General features: G+C 40.1%; 1 protein-coding gene across 4 annotated transcripts in view; it reads left to right on the top strand.

Moving 5' to 3' along the window:
- Positions 1–25,275, top strand: part of gria3b (glutamate receptor, ionotropic, AMPA 3b) — a 74,951-nt gene that overhangs the window by 27,024 nt on the left and 22,652 nt on the right. For all 4 annotated transcript variants that reach the window (XR_009714001.1, XR_009714000.1, XM_061275228.1 and 1 more), the window contains exons 4-8: positions 10,793–10,980; positions 21,190–21,243; positions 22,557–22,718; positions 23,563–23,730; positions 24,094–24,198. Coding sequence is in view for 2 of the 4 variants with exons in the window: in XM_061275228.1 (XP_061131212.1) it covers positions 10,793–10,980; positions 21,190–21,243; positions 22,557–22,718; positions 23,563–23,730; positions 24,094–24,198 (677 nt within the window). In the remaining 2 variants the exon portion in view is untranslated. The remainder of the gene's footprint in view (positions 1–10,792; positions 10,981–21,189; positions 21,244–22,556; positions 22,719–23,562; positions 23,731–24,093; positions 24,199–25,275) is intronic.

Raw genomic sequence — 25,275 nt, 5'->3', positions numbered from 1 at the left:
TTGAATCCTGGATTGGGTCTTTTTAATCAAGTTTCCATCATATTATGTTTATTAAAAGTTATTTTTTTACAGCTATTAAAGAGAAAGTTTTAAGAGTTATACAATACATAACAAAAATACATTGGCTTGTTCGAATTTCACATCAAATAGCCCCAATTTACATCACGTGCAACAACAACAACAATCCCATGATACAATGTATTTGTGTGATTTTAGTAAAAGCCTTGATCATCCAGAATAACAGAAGTGACTTTTCAATTATTCTCTCAACTCTCCGGTAATAGGGAGAAAACAGGAGCAATAATAAATAACATTCACTCGCCGAGTCTCACTGAAAGGTTTTATTCAGTCAATAGAGAAGATTAATTACAGCCGTGCTATTCATTTGGTGCTGCTATTTGGCCGGGACAGAAGGCTTTTAGGCCTTAGTGTAGCTCAGATCCGCAGAGCGATGGCTCGTATGCGTCGGGCTTAGATGTACTAGAGGTAAATTTGTGCTTCAAATGCCAATACCAGACTGCTGTTTGAAAGCAGATGCTGTAATGAAGCAGCCGGACTGATTGAAGCTCTGTAAGACTTTCTATATTAATTCATCTTAATTGGGACTATGTTTCTCTTAGTTTGAGTAGTTGACAGATTTGCTTGTGTGTACAGAATAAATATCGCAATAAACATACCCTTTAACATTCTCTATAACGTGGTTGCCAACAAAGCAAATTTTTCTGTGGTTTTTGCCATATTTTCCAATTTCCCCTGAAAACACAGATGCTGACAAGGGTGCTGCTAGATTTTGTGGGGGTGGTCAAGTGTGGTCACACAATTACCAGGTCAGTGCAGCAGAGACAGGTGATTACAGACATTATTGTCTCTTCTGGGCACAATCAACCCCATATTCAGCAATCTCACCGCAACTTGATTTATGAGTCACACTCTGTTTCTTGACTCACACTCTGTTTTCCACCATCCTGACACTGTCCTTTATGCCTTTAGTCTATGTTCTGTGTGTCATGACTCCAGTGCTATACCCTGAGTGATCTCAATGATCTTCAAGCTTGGCTTTCTGGAATTTTTACCAACAACAAAAGCCAACCAACAACCTCAAATCAGATATTGAGGGTGGTGGGGGTGGAAAGAATGTCAAAACATGAGTTCATTTTACACTTGCATGATGGTTAAGAGTGTAAAACTATTACTTAAATGTTGCCCGTAGGGTTATTCCTAAACCTCACAGTTGTTCAAGGTTTTATGAAGGTGAAAGAACTTGTTTCCAAATCAAAAGGCAATTGGATTTTGTCGAACAGACCAGAACTGATTACCACCCAATTGCAGTAAAACAATTGCATACCCTGGTAAGCCTGTCATGTCGGGTTATCATTACTCAGTTATGGCTGAACTGTTACTGTTATTGCGACAACCCTTTTGGAGAAAGACCAAATTAATATAAATCCTCTTTGTGCTTATACACGAGGAACAGCCAAGTCAATTGCTGTCTTCATTTGTTATTTCTGTGGGCAGGATATCTCAAAATGGTCACGAAACATTTTCATATTTGGTGTAAACATCGACTGGGACTTGAGAATTATTTGAAGTTGTCGACCAGATTGCAACGTCTCCGTGGCATTATAAAGCCATTTTGGCCATCCATCTGGAATGCATACAAACTTCATGGTAGCAGTATACCGCCCCAACCCTGCAAGACGATAAAACACAATAATGTGAGAGATTCCCACCAGAACATGGCAGATGGGGAGAGAACATACTAGAATTCCTGGGAGTCAAAACGTAGTGCACCTTTGAGTGAGCATTGGTGACTCGGCAGAACCTGTCCCTCCATGGCCCATTGCGGATACTGTTATGCAGCACCCGTATGTTGTGGCTTCTTTGCACCACTCCCCCGATCAGTCGATATTCTGTCTGTAACTCTGTACTGTGCAGCTATAAAGGAAATGATCCTGTGTTCACAGCAAACACAGACCCGTTTAATTTACTTCCATCATTTAACGGCTCGACAGGTGAACCTGCACTTGAAACAGTGTTCAATGTCATGAGCTCATTACAGTGCTGGGAAGTTGAGTGTTCTTTGAAGAGAAATCTGCCAGATGGAAACTGAATTCAGTGCAGAAATAACCCCGAGGTACTTCTTTCATTCACTCTGTCAATATTTCCAATGACCCCCACACTGCAGCTCGGTGCATTCGAGCAAGCCCATTCGGAACAATAAAGGGCCGTATTGATCATATGAGGTTAGGGAACACAATAAGAAAAGTTCATTATGAGGTGATAATTCTGATGGATTGGCACCCCAACCAGTTGGCCTGTTACTCTGTCATTGCGACAAAATGATTACAATGATTGTAAAACAAGTGGATCCAAATGAAGTTTTATCTGAGGACCTAACATTAAAACGAAAGCAGCAAGACAGAGGAGCTCAGTGTAAAACACTCAAGGATTAATACTATGATGTACAATTGTTTTAAAGTTCAACTTGAATTTGAGTTTCTAAAGTAGTTACATCATTATAAAGGCAAATATAGTCATCTTAATTTATCATGGAACTGTCAACAATGTTTAGAAGGTATGGGCAGGAAGTAAAGGACATGCATCGCTCCAGAACGTTGCTCTTCTACTTCTTCCTATTCTTAAGTAGAGAAGATTCAAAATCCATCCTTAGCGTGATTTATTAGTGCACTGCTACTAAAACATAAAGTATATTGTACATATATTTGTGGGTGTGATGATGACTGTCTGCCCCTGCATGTCTGACCAAAGCTTAATCTGGATGATTTACAAAACATGTACAATTATTTTATTTCTGCCCAATATCGAAATCAGCATTGGCCTAAAAGTTGTTTTTTAAACAATTGGTCAGGCTCTAGTCTCTTATATGTCTGAGTTGTGTATGATTGACTCTCTAAGTCACACAAACAGTTAAGCAGATCAAACGTGTTTGTGTTTACCACACCAATAACATGGCTATGTAGAATCCATTCATGCTATTGAAAAGCTGTTAAACGGGCAGACAAGACCAATCTGTCTAGACTCAGTTGGCAGTGAGATGTGCCAACAGGGCCAAGAGGCTTGAGTAAAAGGAGGATGGCATGACCGTAGTTAGCCTCTTTTCTACTACCAAGCTAGATGGAATGCAAGAAAGAGAGCAATCATACAAAGAGACTGTAACAAACGGCAACCTTACATCTTATTCTTCAACAAAGCCTCTAATTGGCCATCCAGAGACTGTTGCCTATGTTGCTTAAACAGTCAAGCAATAAATGGCTCCCTCTACTCTCCTGGATGCCTTTGATGGCCCAACACATCAAGCCTCTGCTATAATTTGATCGCACTGTTTTGCCATCGCTTGAAGTGTTGTAAACAAGGCGACCGCATGAACTAAGCTGGCCACTTTCCATTGCTTGGTTGTTGCTTTTTTAATCCATCCATCCATCCATCCATCCATCCATCCATCCATCCATCCATCCATCCGACATCCATCCGACATCCATTTGTCTGTCTGTCTTTTGTTTGTTACAAATTGAATAGAACATACATTCAAAATATTGACAAGGTCATGAATAAAATATCATTCAAACCGTGTATGACAACTAAACATGAATGACTAAACCTTAACCTTGGCAACATTAGCAGGCTAGGCAAACAATGAAAGCAAGCCATACGTATTTGTTGAATGCTTGAATACTCACTTTGTAAATGTCATTTAAGTTGATAAACTAGTCATGTTGAGAATACCATGTTCTTATTTTATCACTATTACACAAAAGACTATTACTGTGTACACTCGCTGCAAATCCGTGTCAACAAATCAATACAGTCGCAAATTAATTAATTACTTATATTATCTAACAGCAAAATGTTGAGCTTTGTTCTCATTTTCTTCCTCCTTTGTATGTTGCCTTTTAAGCACTTATAGTGGTATATACCAAACTAGATTGTAATGTGCCAATACAGTAATCTTTGTAATGTCTTTGTAATGTCGTTCTTGTATCAATATAGTACCTATTACTTCCATGTGCCCCTCGTGTATTTAGCAAATCCATTCAGCCTATAAGACTTCAGGCAATAGTTTTGCGTTCAATTCTCAAAGTTGAATATAATCATTGACCCAAAGGCATTTTCTAACGTGATATACAGTAATAGGCATGTGCTGTAGTGCAGGATACATGACATTTCCTTGTGCTTGCTGTCTCATCCCAGCTACCGTAATGGCTCATCAGCCAATCCCAGTTGAGACTTTGTGTGCTTTGATGGCCTTCTCCTTCACGCCTGCTTCATAACAACTAAATTATGCATGCATTAGAGAAATGAAATCAGCTCGGACACGGCGACAAGAAAGGGCACGGCAAGCGAGCCCATATAATGCACATGAAAAAAAAAGAAATACGAATGAGGCCACGGATCACTAGCGTTTCTCTAATTTTGCACACATGAACTGATATCATAGCCGAATTGGCATTCCTGTACTCATTGAGTTTGACTTGCAAGGAGCACCACACCATTACATTACCATTACTGTTAGGATAGAATAGATCTTTATTGTCATTGTCACACAAGAACACATCTAGTGCTTTTCAAAACATGAGATCGAGGGAGTCGTCTGTCGCAGGCATGACAGAATAAAGCACCATGCTTTTCCAATTTCTACAGGCGAAGCTGGAATAAAGCCATTCGGCCACCTACTCAACGCTGGCTTCAGCTGCCATAAAAATCACTGCTGGGAGCCTCCTCTCCGTTCCAGCCACCAAGTTCAAAAGCTCGTTTGAATATCGCACTGCTGAATGGACGATGGGGGTGGCGTAAACAACAGATTGAATACGTAGACGCCCATGACGAACACAGATCTTTCCATTTCTGCCTAACTTATGGATCGGTCGCATCAATCAGCACACTACAGCGTCTGTACGACACACACACTCACATGCTCCATCCTTGAATATGTGCTGGGAGAAGGAAATGAGGGAAAACAGGGGCAGGCATAGAGAGATGGCGGCGTTGTACTGAATCTGTGGGTGGATAGTTCTCCCCCCTCTGCATGTATGCGCTTCGAAAGATACCGGCAACACGCTGCTTCTGTTTGATTTGACATGTGCTGTCTTTTTGATTAGCACACTTGGCAGCCAAACAATTTTGGTTCGCGACTCACTGTAAACACCACATGAAAGTCTTGGCTTCACACTTTTTCCGCTACTTTTTGCTTTCACTTCATAGTCCGACTCCTCCAGACGACTTAAGCTCTTTTCTCTTCTTGGCAGGGATGCTAGGAGAAGTTGCAGACCTTGGTGCAATAATTTTTACATGAGACATAATGTGGAAAATTGGCTGTCTGTCTTTGGTTGTGACTAACTGGCAACCAGTCTTGGGTGTAGTCTGTCTTTTGCCGTATGTCAGTCGGGATAGGCTCTAAGGCTGAATTTTAAAATAACAGTTTGAAACTGTGAAAAGAAAACACACAATGCCTTTGTTATAGCAAACTAGTCGAGAGTATGTCTTCCTCTTGAACACCTCCCTACATTAAATGCCACACTTTTACAGCCACTTCTACATTCCCAATTATAGACAACCATCAGACTTTAATCGCAGTAGCCTTCTACGAGGTGTTTAAGACTACAAACCATCATTTTAGACACACACCTATAGGCCAAAGCCAAATGACTAATGAGAGACAATATAAAGGCTTTACGAAGCCAAAGATTGTATTTTCCACTGTGCAAACAGAAGGGGGAGAGGGAGGGGGGATCCTCACAGAATCTTCTGAGCATACTTAGCCAGGAGGCAAATTGTCAGCAAGCTACAAATAGTGTTGCAGAGTAACTATTTATTTTGGCTTGCTCAAAAGACGAGACAATGCATCATTGGGAATATGAAAGCAAATTTAATGTTGTATGATAGTAGGAGGGATTCTGTAATCAATAATAATAATAATAATAATAGTAGCAGCATGGGTGCCACCGGGGATTTGAGGCCTTGTGCAAAAATATAACTTTGAACCATTTGGCTTCGACGCGGCAAATTGAAAATGCTAATTTCAAGGCTATTTCCCACCCCCAATTGGATTTGATTTAATTTCATTGTATGTAATTATTTTCACCCCATTTTATTTAATTTTTATTCACAATATGAATTCCCCAAGTATTTCTCCTCCCAAAAATACACAGAATCTGTTGAGGAAATTGAGAGCACATGCGGTGTGGTCCTGTAAATGTCCCCGAGTCCAGAGTGTAAATTGCCTCCTGTTTTAGAGCTATGGAGTCCTAAACGTGTTATCAAGCCAAGTCCACAGTTATGAGGCCAAGCCATTATCTTTGTAGTTTCCATTTAGTTGTTCCTGATGCTCTCTGAGACCTTAGACAGTGCTCAGTGGGCTGTGTCGCCCTTTCACAGACCTTCATTTTGCTGTGCATTGCCAAGTTAAGAGGAGAGAGCTACTGCATTTACAATTGAAGTCATGACCAGCTGGGCATTTCATTTTCATTCTTTACGGAATCCTGGAGGTTAACCAATTCAAGCTCGCGTGCCCTTATGTTTGTTTATTGCTCATTCTTATTTGATCAATTGATTAACGCGAAATGCCAGAATGCTGAATGAAACAAAATGGAATCATGTGGAATGATATGCAATGAAGTTGAATGAAACTGGTTCACCTGAGACCATATGGAAGGATATGGAATGATATTGAATAATATCGAATGATATGGAATCATTGAGAATTGCAATGATGTGAAATGCGCATAAGTTGATGAAATGCGTGGAATGATATTGAATGATATGGATTGACAGAAAGATATGCAATTATGTGGAATGATAGTATATTGATATTTGAATGCAAATGATGTTATTCTGTTACGCTGAATGTGTCATTGGGAATGAATGGAAAACTTCTTCAGAGAAAATTTGTGGGAAAGTTGTACATTTCCGGAAGATGTTGAAAATTGAAATGGTGAGAATCCGTTGAGAAATGTTCACAAAGAAGCACATTCCCTCCAAAAGTGAGGAAAATAAAATATATTGACGTACCTTGCATCCATCCAGCATTCGCGCGATTAAGTTTCAGATTCGAGTACTCTCTGCATGGATATAGTTGAGCAAGTGGAGCTAGAAACGCTGACAGTATGTTGCAATTAAAGTGTATGCCTGGAGAAATGTGCAATATGCTTCTCTAATTTGCCTCGTTAGCCCGGGTCAGCTGAGCGATATGCGAGAGGATCGCAAAGGCGAGCGCGCAGGAGATGGAGGCCTGTGACACCCTGCACCCGGCCCTAATGAGAAGCAGGGAACCAGAGGAGCCGGGCAATGAGATTAGATGCAATTCAATTACAGCTGAGTCGCCACGGGTGACGTTTCAGAACTCATCCTGTTCAAATCCGACTGACGGGCAAAGAAGAGGACGGCACTCGCCACCACAACAAGTCTGATTTATACACACGCTGAGCGTCGTCAGGCTCAGGCGGGATTTGATTGCATGCCGCAATGTCGGGATATCGTTTTAAAAAGGAAACGATTGAGTTTCCACCCTTCACTGCGGCGTCTGCCTGCACTCGAGCACACCAAGTGGGTGTTGAGGATTTAAAAAGCAACTCAACTCCCAAGTTTCATTGCAAATGCGCCCCTTCACACATTCGGATTAGACACACACGCATATCGCCTGCCCACGCTTCTTCTTGGTTCAACTTTGATGACAAGTTTGCATGCTCGGACAAAGGAAACAAGCTTGCACTGTGTGGGGGGGGAAAACATCAGCGTCTCCTGTGGTTATGCAATTACATTTATCACAGTCCTTGTTTTTGACCCACTGAAAAATAAATTTACTTTTCAATCCTTTGGATTTGATATTGTTTGCACTCATTTGTTTTAAATAATGAATGATACTCTTGTGTGCAGATGGCTTTGCATGGTTAGTTAGCATGTTCGATTCAACGTGTGACTGACTACATGTTCACCCAAGCAATGCATCTGTTCTATCTCCTGTATTCTTAAGACTGAGACAGTTGACTGTGGTCAAAAGAGCTCTCGGGGTTTAGTCCATTCTATAGGTTTTAAAAGTCGGCCTAAGGCGCCCTAACTTTAGAGCTAACTTTTAAAGAAATGGGACTAAAAGTAATCATTTCCTTGACAGACTATTTACTTCTAACCAGATCCCATCTGCTAATTTCCATACAAATGTAAAAGCAGGCAAGCATGGAATCTTCCTTGAATCTTCAATGAATCCAATTGTTCACATGCGCAGGGTTTGTGGCTGGCCACGGGCAGGTAGAGAGGAAAATATCAGCAATTTCAAAATAAGAGGTTTGTGTGATCCTAATCTCATTGATAAAACTCCCATGCTCAGGGTCATTTGCATAATGTATAGTTTTCCTTCACATTCGAGATTTTACACACTACAGGATTTCTTACTTCTTGCTAAAGGAGTATATAGAAATCCGTATTAAGTATGGTGCAGTAAAGCTAACAAAAGCCATACATGCTCATGCTGTTATGATGCTTTTACTTTATTTGTAATCATCAAGTCATACACCGTGATTATAAGGAAGATAAGGGTTCATTGATCTTTTTGCCGACACCAGCCCTCCACTCGATGGTTCCCAAGCCACCAGAGAGCATTTTAACCCAGTTAAACTGCATGACATCTCTTAATGTGAGGAGCTTTTATTGCCGGGAAGCCTGCCATGCGCTCCAGCTGGCTTGAGGTTGGTGAGGTTCTGAGCGTTTGCCTCGGGAAAATGAATAATGCATCCGTGTTATTCAAATCGTCACTTTGCAACTTTGGCGCTAGGTAACACAGATGGGTGGAAGTGCAGCGTATGAGAGACCGCTGCCGCTGTCGCTGCTGCTGCCGCGCTCATGGAAAATGGGTGACACTTCAGAAAAGTGTCAGACAATTTCGCTGCACTATCAGGAATCTTTCAGTCAAAATGTGGGCTTTTGTATTGTCAAACTTGCATTGTGACCCATCGACAGTTGCTCACACCCCGTGTTGAAATACAAGCTCTTAAAACATGAAATAATAATATTATAAAAACTAAAAAAGATTCTCCAATTAAAAGACATCACACTCTGGCACAAGGCAGAGTTGGCATGTGTTTCACTCCCGCTTGTTGCACATGTCTGAAACTGTGAGTAGATAAAAGAGGAACATGATTGAAGTCTCAATTTGCTAGCAAAAGAGTATTAGGCTCATATAATTGTTTCGATCAAAGCGTGCATGACGTCTCTCGTGTTTGCCACAAGCTGAGCTTGGAAAAAAAATAAGCAACAGTTGTTTCCTAAGACCTAATAGTACGTCCATTGGCGAGTATCACACAGACAAAAAGATTGGTTCAAGTCTTCAGTAAATACAGGGTTTTTTTACGCGATATTCGACTGAATTTTCATCAGTCAGGAGTTTATTTGGTCTCTTAATGTGTGAATAGAGAGTTTCTAGATCTGCTTCATATGTTAAGTACTTTGAGACCAATGTTGGGTTGTAATTTGGTGCTATCACAAAAATATTTGAATTGCATCGCATTACTACAATGTGGTCCCCAAACAGCAAGTAAATTCAAAACAAGCTCCTTCCACTATAATTTTCTACAATTGCTGTGAGTGAGAAATTGCCAAGGGAATACAAGCTGAGCTCACCTGTGCTAACCCACCTTAAAAAATAACTAAAAAAACCAACAACAACAACAACAAATGTTTTCAGTGCACACATGAGCTGACAACCAGTTGCCAGATAACCTTGAGCCCTGACAGGTGGATATCTCCAGAGGGAGCACCCTTGCTCTTTGGGACGGATGACACACTCTCGAGTTGGTATACTATACTCACTAAAAGGTCATGTGCTGAGGATGTGACTATTTGCTGCCGTGCAGGAGGCACATCAGAAGGGCAGACACACACTGTCTCAGAGTGCTTACGTACAGTACTTCTTAAGAAAAGGTTTCTTGGCCATTCAAGAGGAATGCAAAGAAGAGGGAAAATCAGAGAAATGGAGAAAGTTGTTTTGCTGTGGTCTCTGAGGTTATTTGTAGGCTGCCTGTTTACTGAGATAAGGCCTTGTGGAAAAATAACTCGCAATTAAGAAAAAATAATGATGGGTATTAACTTTGACCACTGCTTTCAAATGTCAATTCTGTGGCAAAATGTTTTTATATAAATGTGTATATAATGTATATAAATATATGAATAAATATAATGTATATGTATATAATGTATATAAATACATGAATAAATATACCATATATATCTATATTTACGTATATATCAAAGAAACGACAGCTACCTAAGTGTGTGATTTGACCACAGTGCTTTTGTTAGACAAAACTATTTCACATTCCTTTTGCATAAGATAACAGATCTTAAATAAATCTTTCATTGTCTCAATATGAGCCGGAACAATGCTCCAAGGGAACACTAAGCAGGATGTGTCATTGTTAGCATGTCGCTGAGCTAAATGCTGTAATTCAATTGATTGCCAAGTGCAATAACATCACCCGCTGATCTTTTAATAATATGGAGATATAATTTCCCTCTTTTCACTTCATTATATTGCCTTTTCAATATGCAAATGCAGATCAGCACACACATCGCCAGCGCCGCACAAAGCCGGGCTCCATACAATATTCTAGTGGGACTTCTGAATGCTATTTTAGATTGTAATGAGATGGCCTTTGACCTTTGGATTCAAGCGGAAACCTCTGTAGAATAAATTAGCAGCCACTCAATCCTGGCAAACTCTTACAGTGTGACAGCCTCTTCACTGTCTAACCCTCAGGGTCACGGCTATCTCTCCCTCTCTCTCCAGGCTTTTCCATATTGCAGGCCATCATGGAGGCAGCGGTGGCCAACAACTGGCAGGTGACCGCTCGCTCCGTCAGCAGCGCCACGGATGCGGCAGAGTTCAAACGCATCATCGAGGAGATGGACAGGAGGCAGGAAAAGCGCTTTGTGATCGACTGTGAGGTGGACAGGATCAACAGCATATTAGAGCAGGTGAGTTTCACCATAGTCACCGAAGGCTGCGTATTACCGGAACAGCCACACTCCGGTCGTTTAATTACCTTGACAACAAAGGATGCAAACCTTTCTGTGGCTGTGTTTTATAAAAAGGTTCAATCACTAGATGTTGTAAAAAGAGGAGGCCAACAAACCCATTAGTATTTGCTCCCATTCATTTGCTACATCCTTGAAGCTGCCCACTTTTATTCGTTTGCTTTACTTTAACGGTATTTTAGTGCAAGGAGGAACACTTTCTTTTAATAAAATTCCTTCTGAACTCATTGCTTAACATGGAATGTTGCTTTGTAATCATTTTCAGTAGCAGCAGCATCAGGCAAGCGATGCTGCCAAAAAAAAAAGAAGAAAAAATGAAAACGGCACACTCAAAAAGGGCACTACGTGGATAAAGGTTTTGGGAAGCACTTTTTAGTAAATTAACTGATTTACCAGGAGTTTGGCTCAAGCCCTTGCATTGTAATCTTAAAAGACATTTTTGACGATATCAGAGAAGTGAAGCACCACACTATCGTCACCCAAATGTTTCAAATACTAGTCTTATACTAAATTGGGTGATGATAATCACCGGGCAATTGTTAATAGGGAACTAAGCTAGCACATTATATTTGATGTCAACTGGCGTGTGGCTGTAAAGCGCAACAAATGGGTGGTACATGTACAGAACAAGAACGCACTCTATAAATCTTGATCTGTTTGAGTAGATATGAAATTATTTTCTTCCTCTCTATTCATTTCTAATCATCCACGTAAATAAGAAAGAAACCTGCTAACTAACATTTGGTTGGACAAATAAATAACAATACAAAGCTTTGCTGATTTGGGATTTTTTTTTGCGTTTTAAAACGGCTAGTTAAGAATTGGGTTATTATATTGATTCTTTTCTTTTTTTTCCACTAAGCCAGACTGTAAATTTGCCCGATGGCTAGCATTGTAGGTATTTGAAGCTGCACCAGAGCTTAAAGTGAAAAGTATGAAGAGACCACCTTTGCCGAGTTAATCGTCTTCTTTGAAATGAAAAAAAACCCCTTAAAAGCCCAAATAATTTCTTCCATTTTGTCCACTAGACCTGAAAGCACGGTCTTGCATCATTCTCCCGTGCTTGCTGCCGTTGCTTCCGCTTCCAAGGCAGTTATCTAACAAATTAGATTGCGCTTGTTAACACTCATTTTAGTGTCTCTGGGCTTCACCAAATCCACTCACTGACTTGCATGAGTCTCCCAGATTCATATTTCCAAACATTAATTTGGTGATTTTTTTTTACTTACAGTGAAGGTGCATTATAGTGTGCCTGTGTAATTGTTCCAATAATTTAAGGCTTGCCACACCTAAAATTATGATTTTTTTTTCTCCCATTAAAGATATATATTTTTTTAAATACCCACTTTAGACATTTTTCCCCCTCACTGGCTATGTACATCATACTGGGTCAACTTTGTTTTCTAGCACAGGGGAAGATAAAGCTCTAATAACCTCCATAACAGCAGTAAGCCCAATTTGGCCCAATTTTATCAGATGACCTCAGCATGAAACTTTTTTTTTTTTGTCCTAGCTTAATTGAAATAATCTACCAGTGCAGATGAGTCACAGGAATTGAGGGAAGCTGCGGGACTTTTCCGCGCTGCGGGCCCCCTATTGAGGCACATAAGTGTGCACATTATAACGGGGACTGGCCGTCTGCTATCTGGGAAATAGCTCCCAATGTGACACTTGCTCATACCTTTACATAAACTTTCCGCTTCTACCTGCTGTTGTAGTTGTACCAACTAATGATTGTCCTTACAGAAGGACAAATGAAGAGTTTCAATCGCCAAAGTCACGGACGACAGTGACAAAGTCTTTGGGAAGTTTACTTTATGGGGAACGCCATAGCAAATCCATCAAGTAACATTCTGACATTCTGAATATATACGTAAACGTGCAAATAAGTTAAGAACTGTGATGTTAAAATTCTTGTAAACATGAACTTTAAGAGCGTTCAACACTTCAAAATATTAAACATGCACACATGACAATCGGCTTGGTAGCTATGTATATGCTGGCGGGGCAAATACAACAGCTAAATTCATAGTTCTGCATTTAACTATAGTGTACTAATTTTCATTTTGCACGAAATAACATAAAATGCACACCTATAAAAGGGTAGATTAGCTACCTGTTTATTTGTTTTTTTTCTCAGCTATCTGCGCTGTGTAGCCAAGGCAGAAGTCATACATGTGATCTTGTGGCAACCCCTTAATGAGCTGTTGTCACACTAGGCCCCCCCACTGAAAAATGTCTTACTCCGCCCCTGGTGGCTAGTGAGTGTGCAAATATTTGCTCATTATGTTACATCTATGTACCCAAATAAATTGAGGACAGCCAGTCTTTTAGATTTGTGATATTTAAATATTGGTATTTGCATAGATAACAGCAATGACAAAATTCAATGCTATTCAGCTCAAATGGATATGCTGCTGTATAATCAGTGGTCAGCAGACGCAGTTTTATTAGCTTTATTTATAGCTTGAAGTGGCATACAGACACACTGAAACATATTTGCATAATGCTGCATAAGGCAAAATTTTGTTTTGGAAACTAAAGTTTCAACACTCGAGTTTTGGGATGCTGAGGGGGAGGCTATCAATGTCATTACCATTTTAGTGCTTAACAACAACCACTTTGTATTTATCACCAGTAGGACTTTTTCCCCATCAATACACTGCATTGCAGAGAAATTAATGCAACGGCCGTCCTTCCTTGAGTCACAACACATTTTTTACTGCACACATGCTTGAGCATCTGCTGTCTCGCTACACTGATCAAAATGATAATTCGTCAAAATGAATGGGTCTTTTTGTGAGTACAGTGTTCGACCATATATAAAGGCATGACTAATCTGATGCATCTATGAGATTGCTCACATATAGCCTCCCTCCTATCTGTTATGTGCCTTCCTGGCCCACTTCTCTCCTGGGATTTCTTTACCGGAGTTTGCTCAGAGGCAACAGCCTGCTCATCGCCAGTGTAAAGACAAGCAGGCGAGGGGGAGAGACAAATAAATAAATAAATAAATTTAAACGAAGCGTCTGGGACAGGCCCAGGGCGCACAAGCTGTTCAAAGACTGAAAGGGAATGAGCTCACTCTGCCAAAGCTGCATTTTCATACAGAAAGTGAGAAGGATTCATGGAAATAGAACGAAATTTGAGCGGTGCATCGGGGGATTTGTTCCAACATCCCTTCTCCTGCCTGCAGAGGCATAAAGTGTGGTCATTATGCTTTCCCACAGAGACAGTTTGCTGTCCCTCGCTACACAGAAAACACACTTGGGCAATTCTCACAATCTGAAATATTTTAAGTTTCATTCTATTCTCTGACACTGATAAGAAATCGTGATGATAATAAAAATATTATTCTGGGAGGGATTTGGAATACAAATAAACAAATCGGGCAAGTGTATTACTCATTGTAGTCTGCTCATGCAGCCGCAAAAATAAATCATGTCAACCTACATATTCAAGCACAAGGGGAAATGTGATGTGAATTGGTTCGTCAGTGTGACTAAGCAAAATCTTCCTAAAATATTCCAACTGAATGTTGCACATGTGGTGGCTAACGCCAGTCATTATATTTTGGTGAGGATCTGGATAAAAGTGCAAACGCAGCCCCGTATTCTCCCTTTTCAGTTACAGTCTACTTGCATTGGGCCAAATGAGGCAGTGACCAACTAGAACCAGCGTAGAGAGCCGTGGTTGAAAAACAGTGTGTGGCAAACACGACCAGTTTCAATGCACAAGTTTTGAGCCCGGTTTTGCACGCACAAACCTTTCGTAAATCAGGCTTTTCGTGAAGTGGAATAGTATCTCTCATTCAATCAGTCAAGCTTGTTGAGAGTTTGGCAGTCTTGGCAGAAGGCTGGTTGACTTTGTAAAGGCAGACGCTTGAATACAGTTTTTTTTTATTGCCTCAGACGAATGTACAGGTGTACCAAATATAGTGGTATGTGTTTGGAATTACAAACAATATTCAAAAAGCCTCCGACGAAATTTGCCTTTTGATGATGTGATTATGCGATCTGGGAAGACTTCCCATCATGCTACTCAGATTATTATAAAATATAGAAGATGGTTGAGTGGAGGAATGGACATAGAAATAGCTCATCTAACGTTAGATAAATCATGTCTTGAAACCAGTCAGGCAAAATGGAGCATGGCTGAAATAAGCAGCGAAAGACTATAGTTATATTTCATGGAAATATAACAGGAGTTCAAAACATTTACAAAGCGCTTCGCCCAACTTTTAAAAAGTTATGTATGTATTAAAAAATAGCAAACACTAAATCATGACATTTAGTTAAACAAACATCCAAAGGGGAAAATCTTGATGAGTTTAACAGCTGTATTCTTCTCCATGCAGGTTTCTAAGCAGAATGCCTGAATGAAATATAGCTCAACTTTCTGCTCAAAAATGTGATTACTGCGCTCAAATTCCTGGCACCACTCTTGACTGTGGCAGGCCTTTTGTAACTGCCATTGTGTTTCAAATTAAATGGCATTATAGCGTTATCATCAAAAAGGAAAAGACCTGCTGACTCCTAAGGCTGAGAATGTTTCGCTGACAATTTATGCGTGTGTCAAGGACACAGTGTTGTGACACTAAAGTCTGCAAAGCAGAGCATGTTTTTGCTCACGACATAAAGCAAAATCACAGCGGCCGTTTTCACCGAGAGAGGAGAAGGACACCTTGCTGCTTCAAAAAGGCTCACATAAAAAAGTGCGCTCATGAGAGTGTCTCATTATTTTCATTGCCTTGAGGTATCAAGTCTCAAATTGATCTCATATCTCAGCCACGACAATCTACTGAATATGAACCGGGTGTAAGGAAATGTTCAGGAGTTGGATCACAGTCAGCACATGACAGCAATATTGGATGGATTCATCGTCTATTAAATCACGGGCATATTGCATGTCCTAATGCCATGCTTAGGGAGTAACCGAACGGCTTTACATAATTAGGTTATAAAGAAGGGTGACTGGATTATCAGAGTTACGAAAAGAAATATGAATATTTAGTAAAAATCAAATGCTGACTATAACTATGACAAAATTAAAGCTTCCAAACTAGCTTGCTAACCAATTTACCTGCTGCACTCCTGGCTGCTTTTTCACAAACTGTTTCACAAATCATCCACTGCTTTACTATTCAAACACCATACTATAAATTTAAACTGCTAAACTTATCACTGGAAAAAAAAAAGGTTGCTTTGCAGTTGACTAGGCGTAATATTATTATTCTATCATAACCACAGAAATGGATGACTCCCATGCAGACAACTATAGATAAAAATGCATTTTATTGGTATTTAATGTATTTTCTCTATTATCATATTTGGTAATCGAGTAATCCACAAGTAATTAAACTAAATTAAGTGACATTAATATGATGGTACTTGATTTTATTACGCACTCTAGATGTATTGGAATTCAGAATCCAGCCCAACCCTGCATAATTCACAGAAAAGCACCTTACTAGCAATGGCCGTGAGCCAAAGCATACTAATACTTTCACTTGGGGACACTGAATAAGTGAACCGAAGGTCTCAAATCTCCAATTCATTGTGTGAAATCGAACGTAGCAAGACCTCCGGAGCAGAGACTACTGCCAAACTGAAGTTGAACCTCCAAATTCCAAATGTTTTTTTTCTCCAAATCCCTCATAAAGGATACATTGGAAACAATGGAAATTTAAATCTATCAAATTGTCGCTCTTAAAGAAAAAACGTTATGCAAACTGCAGTCCTTGAAATTTTCTTCATTTGCATGTCGTATGTTTGGGATGTGTGTTTTTTTTTTTAATTTCATTTTACCTTTACTTAGCTACATGATGCTGCAACATATTAGGAACAACTCTCAGTAAAATAAAGTGTTTTTTACTTTTACTTTATTACTACTTTAGATTACAGCCACAATAATGATTGTTAAACAAATACCTCTCTGACTATGTTAATCAAAACGGATCATTTCGATTGGGTTCTTTTTCGGGTAATTGTAATACATTTTCCATTATGTATTAAACGTTAAGACCATATTTCTCAATGCAGACATCGAAAGTAATCATAGTTCAGCTTTCACAGAAGGTTTACAAATTAGTGCTAAAATGATACCAGAATCAGCAACTGAAAGCAATCATGCTTTATAATTGACCAAATTATGTTTCATCATCTCAGAGATGATTGTATCAGTATATGAGCTTCTCCTGTATCATGTTCTATAGCACTATAATTATCACATCATATTGTGAGCATTGTTTGCTCATTTGTAATACAAATGAGGTGACTGCCAAAATATTCACATATTATAGAAAAAGTTCATTTATTTTTGTCATTTAATTAAAAAAGTGAAAGAGTAGAACACATGGAAAATACTTTTAAAAGGAACATTTCTACCTTCTGTAATGAGATACAAATTGTCGAGCCTCATAATACTTTGGTGTCCAAACTACAGCCCTGGGGTCATTTGTGGCCCATTGCTCATTTTTTGTACAGCCTACACAGCATATACTAAAAATAACTTGCGACATGGCCCGCAATAATATTGGAAAAAAGAAGTGGGTGTGGGCACCGTTAGAAATGTGGTGGTCAAAAAAGTGGGGGGATGTGACTACCATTACTACTAATAACAAACTTTTATCGATACGCAAAGACAATTATTTTACAGCTAAAATAATGACAGTATAATAACTGTAGAGAGTCAGGATAATTCAGTTTCAGAAACTAAAAGTGTTTTCTGCATGTTCTGCTTAGTGTCAAAGTCCGACTTGCGAACATAACTACGTTACACAAAAAATTGACAATATGTAAATGTAGGTTGGTTGGGTTGGGTTGAGTTGTTGGTTGGTCGGTCTGTCGGTTGTACCATGTTTGATTGATAGAAAGTCAAAACATTTAAGAGTGGCAGTTGAATCTTTCTATTTTTCTGTATGCAGCCATTGGAGGAAAATGTTTGGAGACTCCTGTGCTTGAATGTGTCTGTAGGTCCTTGTCCATATGCCTAAGAGGTGTGTGTGAGATGTGTACAGACACTGTGGAGGCTATCATTATCAGAGCTGCTTCTTGTCTTGCAGCACAGCCGGCATTGAAAAGGTCAACGCTAGAGGAGCGTGTGAAGCTGTAGCTCTACACTTAGAGCTCTCTGTGTGCCTGGCAGACTACATGAGGGTGAAGTCAAGGTCGTCATAGTTGCTTGTCTGTCGTCATTGGGCTTTTAGGGAAAATTCCAGGAGACACGACTGTTGGATCAATTTTCAAGTTGCTATGAAAAAGAGGAATTATATTATAGAGTAGGTAGACACACAAAATACTTTCCGTTACTCCTGTGTCACCGTGAAAGGGAATAATGACTTAGCAGGTTTGCGTTTGTACGCGTGCATTAAAAGCGACGGGAATCGATTCAGGGAGAATGGTGACAGCGTAAACTGGATTTAAACGAGCTTTCTCTTTTGGAAGAAGACATCAATTTTAAGGGAAAGAGGACCAAAATTGCATTTGATTTGCTAAGGAAGAGATGTTAATTGCATGTGTTCTCACAAATTGAAGGTTGATCTTCCGCCCTTGATAATAATACTAAGTCAATGCTCAAATGAAAGCACAAAAAAAGATAATAGTTTTCCCATTTACTCCATTAGCAGATAGTTTATTGTTTCCCGCAGTGGTTGTTTTCTTTTTCTTTTTTTAATGCAGGCAATACAGTAATACAGTGTGAGCAATGTCTTTCATTAAATGAGTTGACAATACAAGAAGCTGGCTATGCTCCATGCCAAGGTTGTCGCGTGCCACGACTGCAAGTCAGACAGCAAGCTGCGGGCTGGCAGTGGGATGGGACTTTTGGCTGGCCCGGTCCAGGGCAGGTGTGACGAGGCTTATGGCCAAAGTCAAGGTTAGGATGATAAAATGCAGGATCCCAGCAAAAAGAAGACGAACATTTACAGTGGAAAGTTGATGCATCATTATAAAAAGAGCCATTAGATGCACACTGATGGATTGTGATAGCCACCTCGGTCTGACATCCTGCAGTGCTTCGAGTTTAAAGCCATAACGATGGGGAAGCTGTCACAGAACACTGACCCTCCCGAACGACTTGACAGTGAACAATGTGCTTTCCCCAATTGCACTGCTCTCCGGGAAAATCTAACGCTAAGTCCTGGGTGAACGGGTTGTGAAGAGGGGAGCGGTTTATTAAGTTTATAAGAGTACCCCATTAAAGACGTGGCAACTTTTAAATTGTTTGCACTATTCCAGAGATTACGGGTCAGATCAAACGCAGCATAGTGAAGCTGAAATTATTTAATGCTGAATAAAAGATGGTAGGATAGTCTCATGATATAAATGATTCCATCTCAGCTACTAGAACAAACACATTAGAAAGGCATTCAGTAGGGCACAGACTGTCCACTGGCTTAGCAACTGCACATCTATGGTTAAAAGGTTAAACATGCTGGGTAATTTACTTTACCCTACAACCGCTAGTTCGAATGAACTGTAAACTCCAAAGGTGGCGGAAGATCGACACAGGCAGCGCTGTATTGAAGAAACACTCAGAAGACAAAGATGTAATCAGCTCATTCACTAGCAATAACCCAATATGCAAACTTGCTAATGGTGAACTAGCGCTATTCTAAGTCAACAACACCAGGTCTACTCTTGCATTTCCAAGGTCACTCAAAAGGTCAGACCCCAACATTTAAATGTACAATCATTAAATTCACAGATATTACAGCATAGGATGTCACGATGATGACAAAATATTACCTGCATTTTGTATTTTTTTTTTTTTGTACAAAGCTACTTGGTGTATTTCCATCTTTCTTGGGGGCTTCCGGAATCTAACCTACGCAATAAATGAGGGCCAACGTTCCCACTTTTTCTTCTGTGTTGAGAAGGATGGTTTTGTTGCTAGCAATCCGGAATAATGTGAAAATTCACTAGAAAACAATTTGGCACTTTTTTGGTTAGAGACTACAAACTAAATCCAGACTTTATGAATGGACAGATGGGAATCTACTGTTGATTCTTTTGGAGTGTGCGGACACTTCAGTCGCAAAGGATAAACATACATTTGCCTTGCTTCGCAATGTTTTTCTTAGTAATTTTCTCCACCAAACATTCAAACTTCTTTCCGAGCTAAATTTGCCTACCTCGCCCAAAGCTCCATGGAAATTGATTGTGCAGTTTTCCTTATCAACCAACAACAAAGCATTACATCTTGCTCTCAAGCTTGTTTATGCTTAAAACTGAGTCATATTTTATTCTGTCAGTCTTAAAACAGTTTGGGAAAACCGTGCCATAAATGTATGGTTGGAAAGGTTTGGTGTAGAAGAGAGCTCAAACCTCTGCAACGTTACCTTGTAGAAATTTGACCCTAAAAATAATTAACTGTTATACTGAAGCTGCAAATTTCAACTTGATCGGTCAAGGGTCCTTTTGCTTTAGTCCATATCTTGTTTAATAGCCCATCAGTTGTCATGACAAAGAAAGAAGAACGCAAACACGCTAATGTTGTTACACACCGTATAGGGCAAACGAAAACCAAAACACAGAAGTCATGCACAGTACTGTATTTTCCTGTATGGCTGTTGTCCAGATTTTTATGCATATATATGTTTTGCAATCGTGTCTGGACTACACGAAGCATGACTGTCAGACTGATCAACAAAATAATCGACAGTGGGAGGAAAATGTAGCATAAGAGCAGCATAATTGGTAGCAGTGTGATGGAAAGGCGTAGAACAGCACTTACTATTTTCAGACAGGCTGCGTGGGTTGAAACGCGCTTTTATGCCGCAAAGGTGTGTTATTTTCAAAGCAGAGTGGGATCCACAGTACATCTCTCTGTCTCACTGTAAATTGCTTTAAACATGTCATTTTCTACCTTTCTACTTCTCCTTTCTGTCCAACGGTGGCACCTCACTTATGACTTCAAAGCAAGTGGAACAGTCAGAGATGTGGTTCTCGCTCATTATTGGCGCCATAACAATTAATTTCCGCCACTTGTCTTTTGTTCTTCCATAGGTAATATTTCACCTCAGTTGAAGACAATGTGCCTAGAAAACCTGCAGCAATTATGTTTTTTTTGTTTAGTGGCTTCTAAAATATATGACTCTTATTTTTCGAAACATGCATGGTTGACTGTACTCATGTTTTTCTCCAATAGGTTGTGGCCCTGGGGAAGAACAGTCGCGGCTACCACTACATTCTGTCCAATCTTGTAAGTAGTAATTGAGACGCTGCAGGGCGTGGAGCCTGCTTTTTGCTGTATGCAGACACAGAGGTTCCAAAATGGCACACGCCCAAAACACATTAGACTTGCATGCATAAAATGGTTCACATTTTACCCATTAACTTATTAATACCAATATGGCAGAAAGACAATATTGTGCAAATTCTAATACATTTGACAGTGCAATATAAATAGCCCAACAGGCAAGAGGAAATCGCAGGAAATGTTTTTCAATTGCCTGTGGAGGACAGCTTTTTGGTTGCAGTCCACTCACTCGGGAAGGAGAAATGTTCACTTGGACAAGTTTGAATGATCCCACTCATATTTTGCCTGATTGAAATTGTGGTTATATGGTTCTCATGGCTCCAAAGGCAACTGGTCAGATTTCAAACTTTTTTTAGATACATGAAATAATAATTGGATTGAAAGTGACAAACAGATATTTTCCAAATCTGCCAATGTCTCTAAAGCAAAAAGAGACATGTCTGATTTACTATTAATCCAAGTGTTTTAGGCCAGACTTACTAAGATTCCAAAAATTATATAGTATGGCTGTTAAATTTTGGGTTCACTCGAACAACTTGTGTGCGCTGTTCGTGTGTGTAGCATGCATGAGCTACTGAGTTTGCAATGTTTCACTAAAAATCCAACAGCAGCTGCTAAATTGCATATTTAAAGAGGGTTTTTCACTTTAGGTACCTCTGATGGTTTTGTAAATTAGAAGAAAACTGGGAGGTATAAAAAGAAGTAATGGAAATAAAGATTTTAGTGGAAGAAGCAAACAAACATTACTGAGTTGCACAAAATATATATTTCACTCTGATTGATTTTTAGGCAACCAGCGTACCAACATACTGTCCAAGCCAAGTTTTGTTTGATTTTCTTTATCCCAAATACTTGGGCATTGGGTGTATCTGCCGATTCTGTTTAACATTGCGTTAACCAGGATTGGCAGATTTGGACAGTACACCAAAAAACTTGCTGAGGGGCCAGCCCAACTGTCACAGTGTTTTCAAATAAAAAATGTCCCAAACGCAAAGAAAAACAGAGTGGAAAGGAGTTTTGTCATTGGTTAAATGACATGACTCCTTGTGACTGGTTCCAGGTGAGCCCATTCTGAAGCGCCACAATACTACGTTACAACCTTTGGTTCTGTTAAATTGTTACGCTAATAACGCTAATAAATTTGTAGTGTTTCATCTCAGGCATTGTTAATTAAAAAAAATAAAAACTCAAAGAAACGCAAGTTATACAAGTTTTTGCCAACCCCATTTTCCCTCTCTCTCTCTCTCTTGTCTCAGGGATTTTCAAACGTGAGTTTGGACAAAGTCTTTGCTGGAGGAGCCAACATTTCAGGGTTTCAGATAGTCAACCCTGAGAACCCTATTGTGCAGCAGTTTATGCAGCGCTGGGAGCGGCTAGATGAAAGAGAATTCCCAGAAGCCAGGAATGCTCCTCTGAAGGTACTTTGATTGGAAGACCTTTCACTCCGCATGCAAAGTAAAACGATCGCTCCCTCTGAATTTACCTCTGTCGTGGTTTTTCTTTCCGCTCATCCTCTGTTTGCCTTTGTCATTATGTTCTTTCATGCCTATGCATATGTTCTCATTATGCCTTCTGTTCTTTATTTCCTCTACTTTGCATCCCCCTAACAATCAATATATCGATAAGCAATGTGAACTAAGGTTATATCGTAGCTTCAATTTACATCTAATTAAACAATGAGCCAGAAAGAAATGGATTTTGAATGGCATTTAATTAGATTGTCATGCTGGCGCAGTCCCCCCCCCCCCCCCCCAAAAAAAAACAAGTTGCTCAAGCCGTCACTGGTGAAAAGGTCAGGGTAAGTTAAAGGGGACGTGCCTGGGGAATAAGATCCCATATCGATGCGCTGGCCTCCTGCAAATTATGCACTAAAAGTTTTGAAAGAGATTCTGACTACATGAGAAGAAGTTCTAATCAATTCTGGCTGATTAGATTGCTGAGACAAATGCATTTATCTGGTCTTCGTGTGGCTTCAGAGTACTCAAAGCTCTCTCATTCAGTCCCCGGATGCTCATTCAGGTTCATGAGCCACCGAGTCATCAGTCTTTTGCCTAAGGATAGGACGAAAGGGAGGTGGGAGTCAAACCAACAACCTTTTAGTTCTATCACCTGCCTAGGTGTTTTGAACATTTGAGACAAATGACAAAGACAGTCCAACTTGCTGTGTTGGAAAGAAAACTGATCTGCTTCCCTGCCGTACATAGTTCAGCAACCCAAGCTCGCTCTGTTTCCGCCTGTGTTATTTTTTTTCTTCGATTACAGTACACTTCAGCGCTGACACATGATGCCATCCTGGTAATAGCAGAGGCCTTCCGCTACCTGCGGCGTCAACGTGTGGACGTCTCTCGCCGCGGCAGCGCCGGAGACTGCCTTGCCAATCCTGCTGTACCTTGGAGCCAAGGCATCGACATCGAGAGAGCTCTGAAAACGGTAGGGGAGGAAGGACGAGAGGAAGAGGAAGATGGCAAGTGAGCGGGGCAAATGAATGAGTGAAGAAAAAACTGGAAGAAGCGAAGCAGAGAGATAGTGAACCAGCGCGAGATAAAGATGGAGACTGACAGAGAAGGAAAGCGAGCGTGGAGCTGTTCTGCTGCCGCTGCCGCCAGATATCTTTGTGCAGAGCTCACTCAAATTCAGACCCTCATTACCATAAAACTACATCTTTTATTAAAATGAATCCAGTTCATCATTTGATTAACAGACTGTGCACACTCCAATAGCTCCAAGGACACGAGCACTGTAATATCAGCTATATATGCAAAGTGATCTCTGTCTGTGTGTGCCACATGACAGGTCAAAGTGAAGGGGATGACAGGCAACATCCAGTTTGACAACTATGGCCGTCGAACCAACTACACCATAGATGTGTATGAGATGAAATTAGGTGGGCCAAGAAAGGTAAGAACAAAGGACGTCACCATTTTAGATAACGTGAGGAGAAAATATTTCAGCCTTTAATGATTACAAAAAAGCAAAACAAAGGAAAAAAATGCAGAATTACTATTGTGCTAACTTTGCTAACCTGCCAATTTGGTCTGAATTAAAGTTTAATTTTAGAAAGTTGTGCGCGCACCGGGATTTGATTTCCTGAAAAGAATCGGAAAAGTCGTTGGGTGATAGTGTGTTTTTTTCGGCTAGGTAGAGCTGGGTATCTTTCAATTCACAGCACGGATGTGGCCAAGAGGAAAGTAGGAGATTATAAACAAAAGGGGCCCGACAACGGCACCTTGAGGAACACCATTAATAACATAAGTTAGTGGAATTTCAATTGAGTAGGCTAAATTATGTTCTTCAGATCACAAACTAGTTGAGAGTGAGTCGACTGCGCCTATGCTGGTTACAACTAATTCACTCAACTCTGACTCAGATGCATCAAGTAATCAAACATATTTCTACACAATGAATAAATTAATTGGTTATTATGCACACCCCCAATCAACACACACCTAAATGCTTGCACACATCAAGGGTTGATCATCAGAACTGTAACTTTCAAATTAGACTCCATGAATGGTGACCACATGTTTCAGCATGGTTAAACATGCATGTGTATTGTGCTGGAAGACTGTGTGACAATTTGAAATAAGCTATTTACTACATTTATTGAAATGCTAAGGGCTCTCCGTGTCATGAGAATAGCAGCAGTCTTCACTTGTCTACCTCTGTTGAAAAGCAGCTCTATGAGGTACGACAAGTGTTAGAATGCACACAAATCACGCACAGCGTACAATCAGACTGCTTAAAGTGCCCCACCATGAAAGATGAAAGAGTATTCCTATGTCATGTGATCGTGCAGGTATGATTTGTGGCCCTCTTCTGGCAGTAATTACCATTCAAATAACCAATTACTGTAAAAGAGATCAGAGAATTTCTCGGACTCGCCTTTAAAATGGTAATTCCCAGTCGTGCATTCACATTATAACATATAATGACCTCTGGCTTTATTTCATAACCTCACCCAGTTCCAAGAGACAG

The sequence above is a fragment of the Syngnathus typhle genome, linkage group LG1 (genome assembly GCF_033458585.1).
Source record: "Syngnathus typhle isolate RoL2023-S1 ecotype Sweden linkage group LG1, RoL_Styp_1.0, whole genome shotgun sequence".
Classification (NCBI taxonomy): domain Eukaryota; kingdom Metazoa; phylum Chordata; class Actinopteri; order Syngnathiformes; family Syngnathidae; genus Syngnathus; species Syngnathus typhle.
This window is presented reverse-complemented; position numbering and strand designations above follow the sequence as displayed.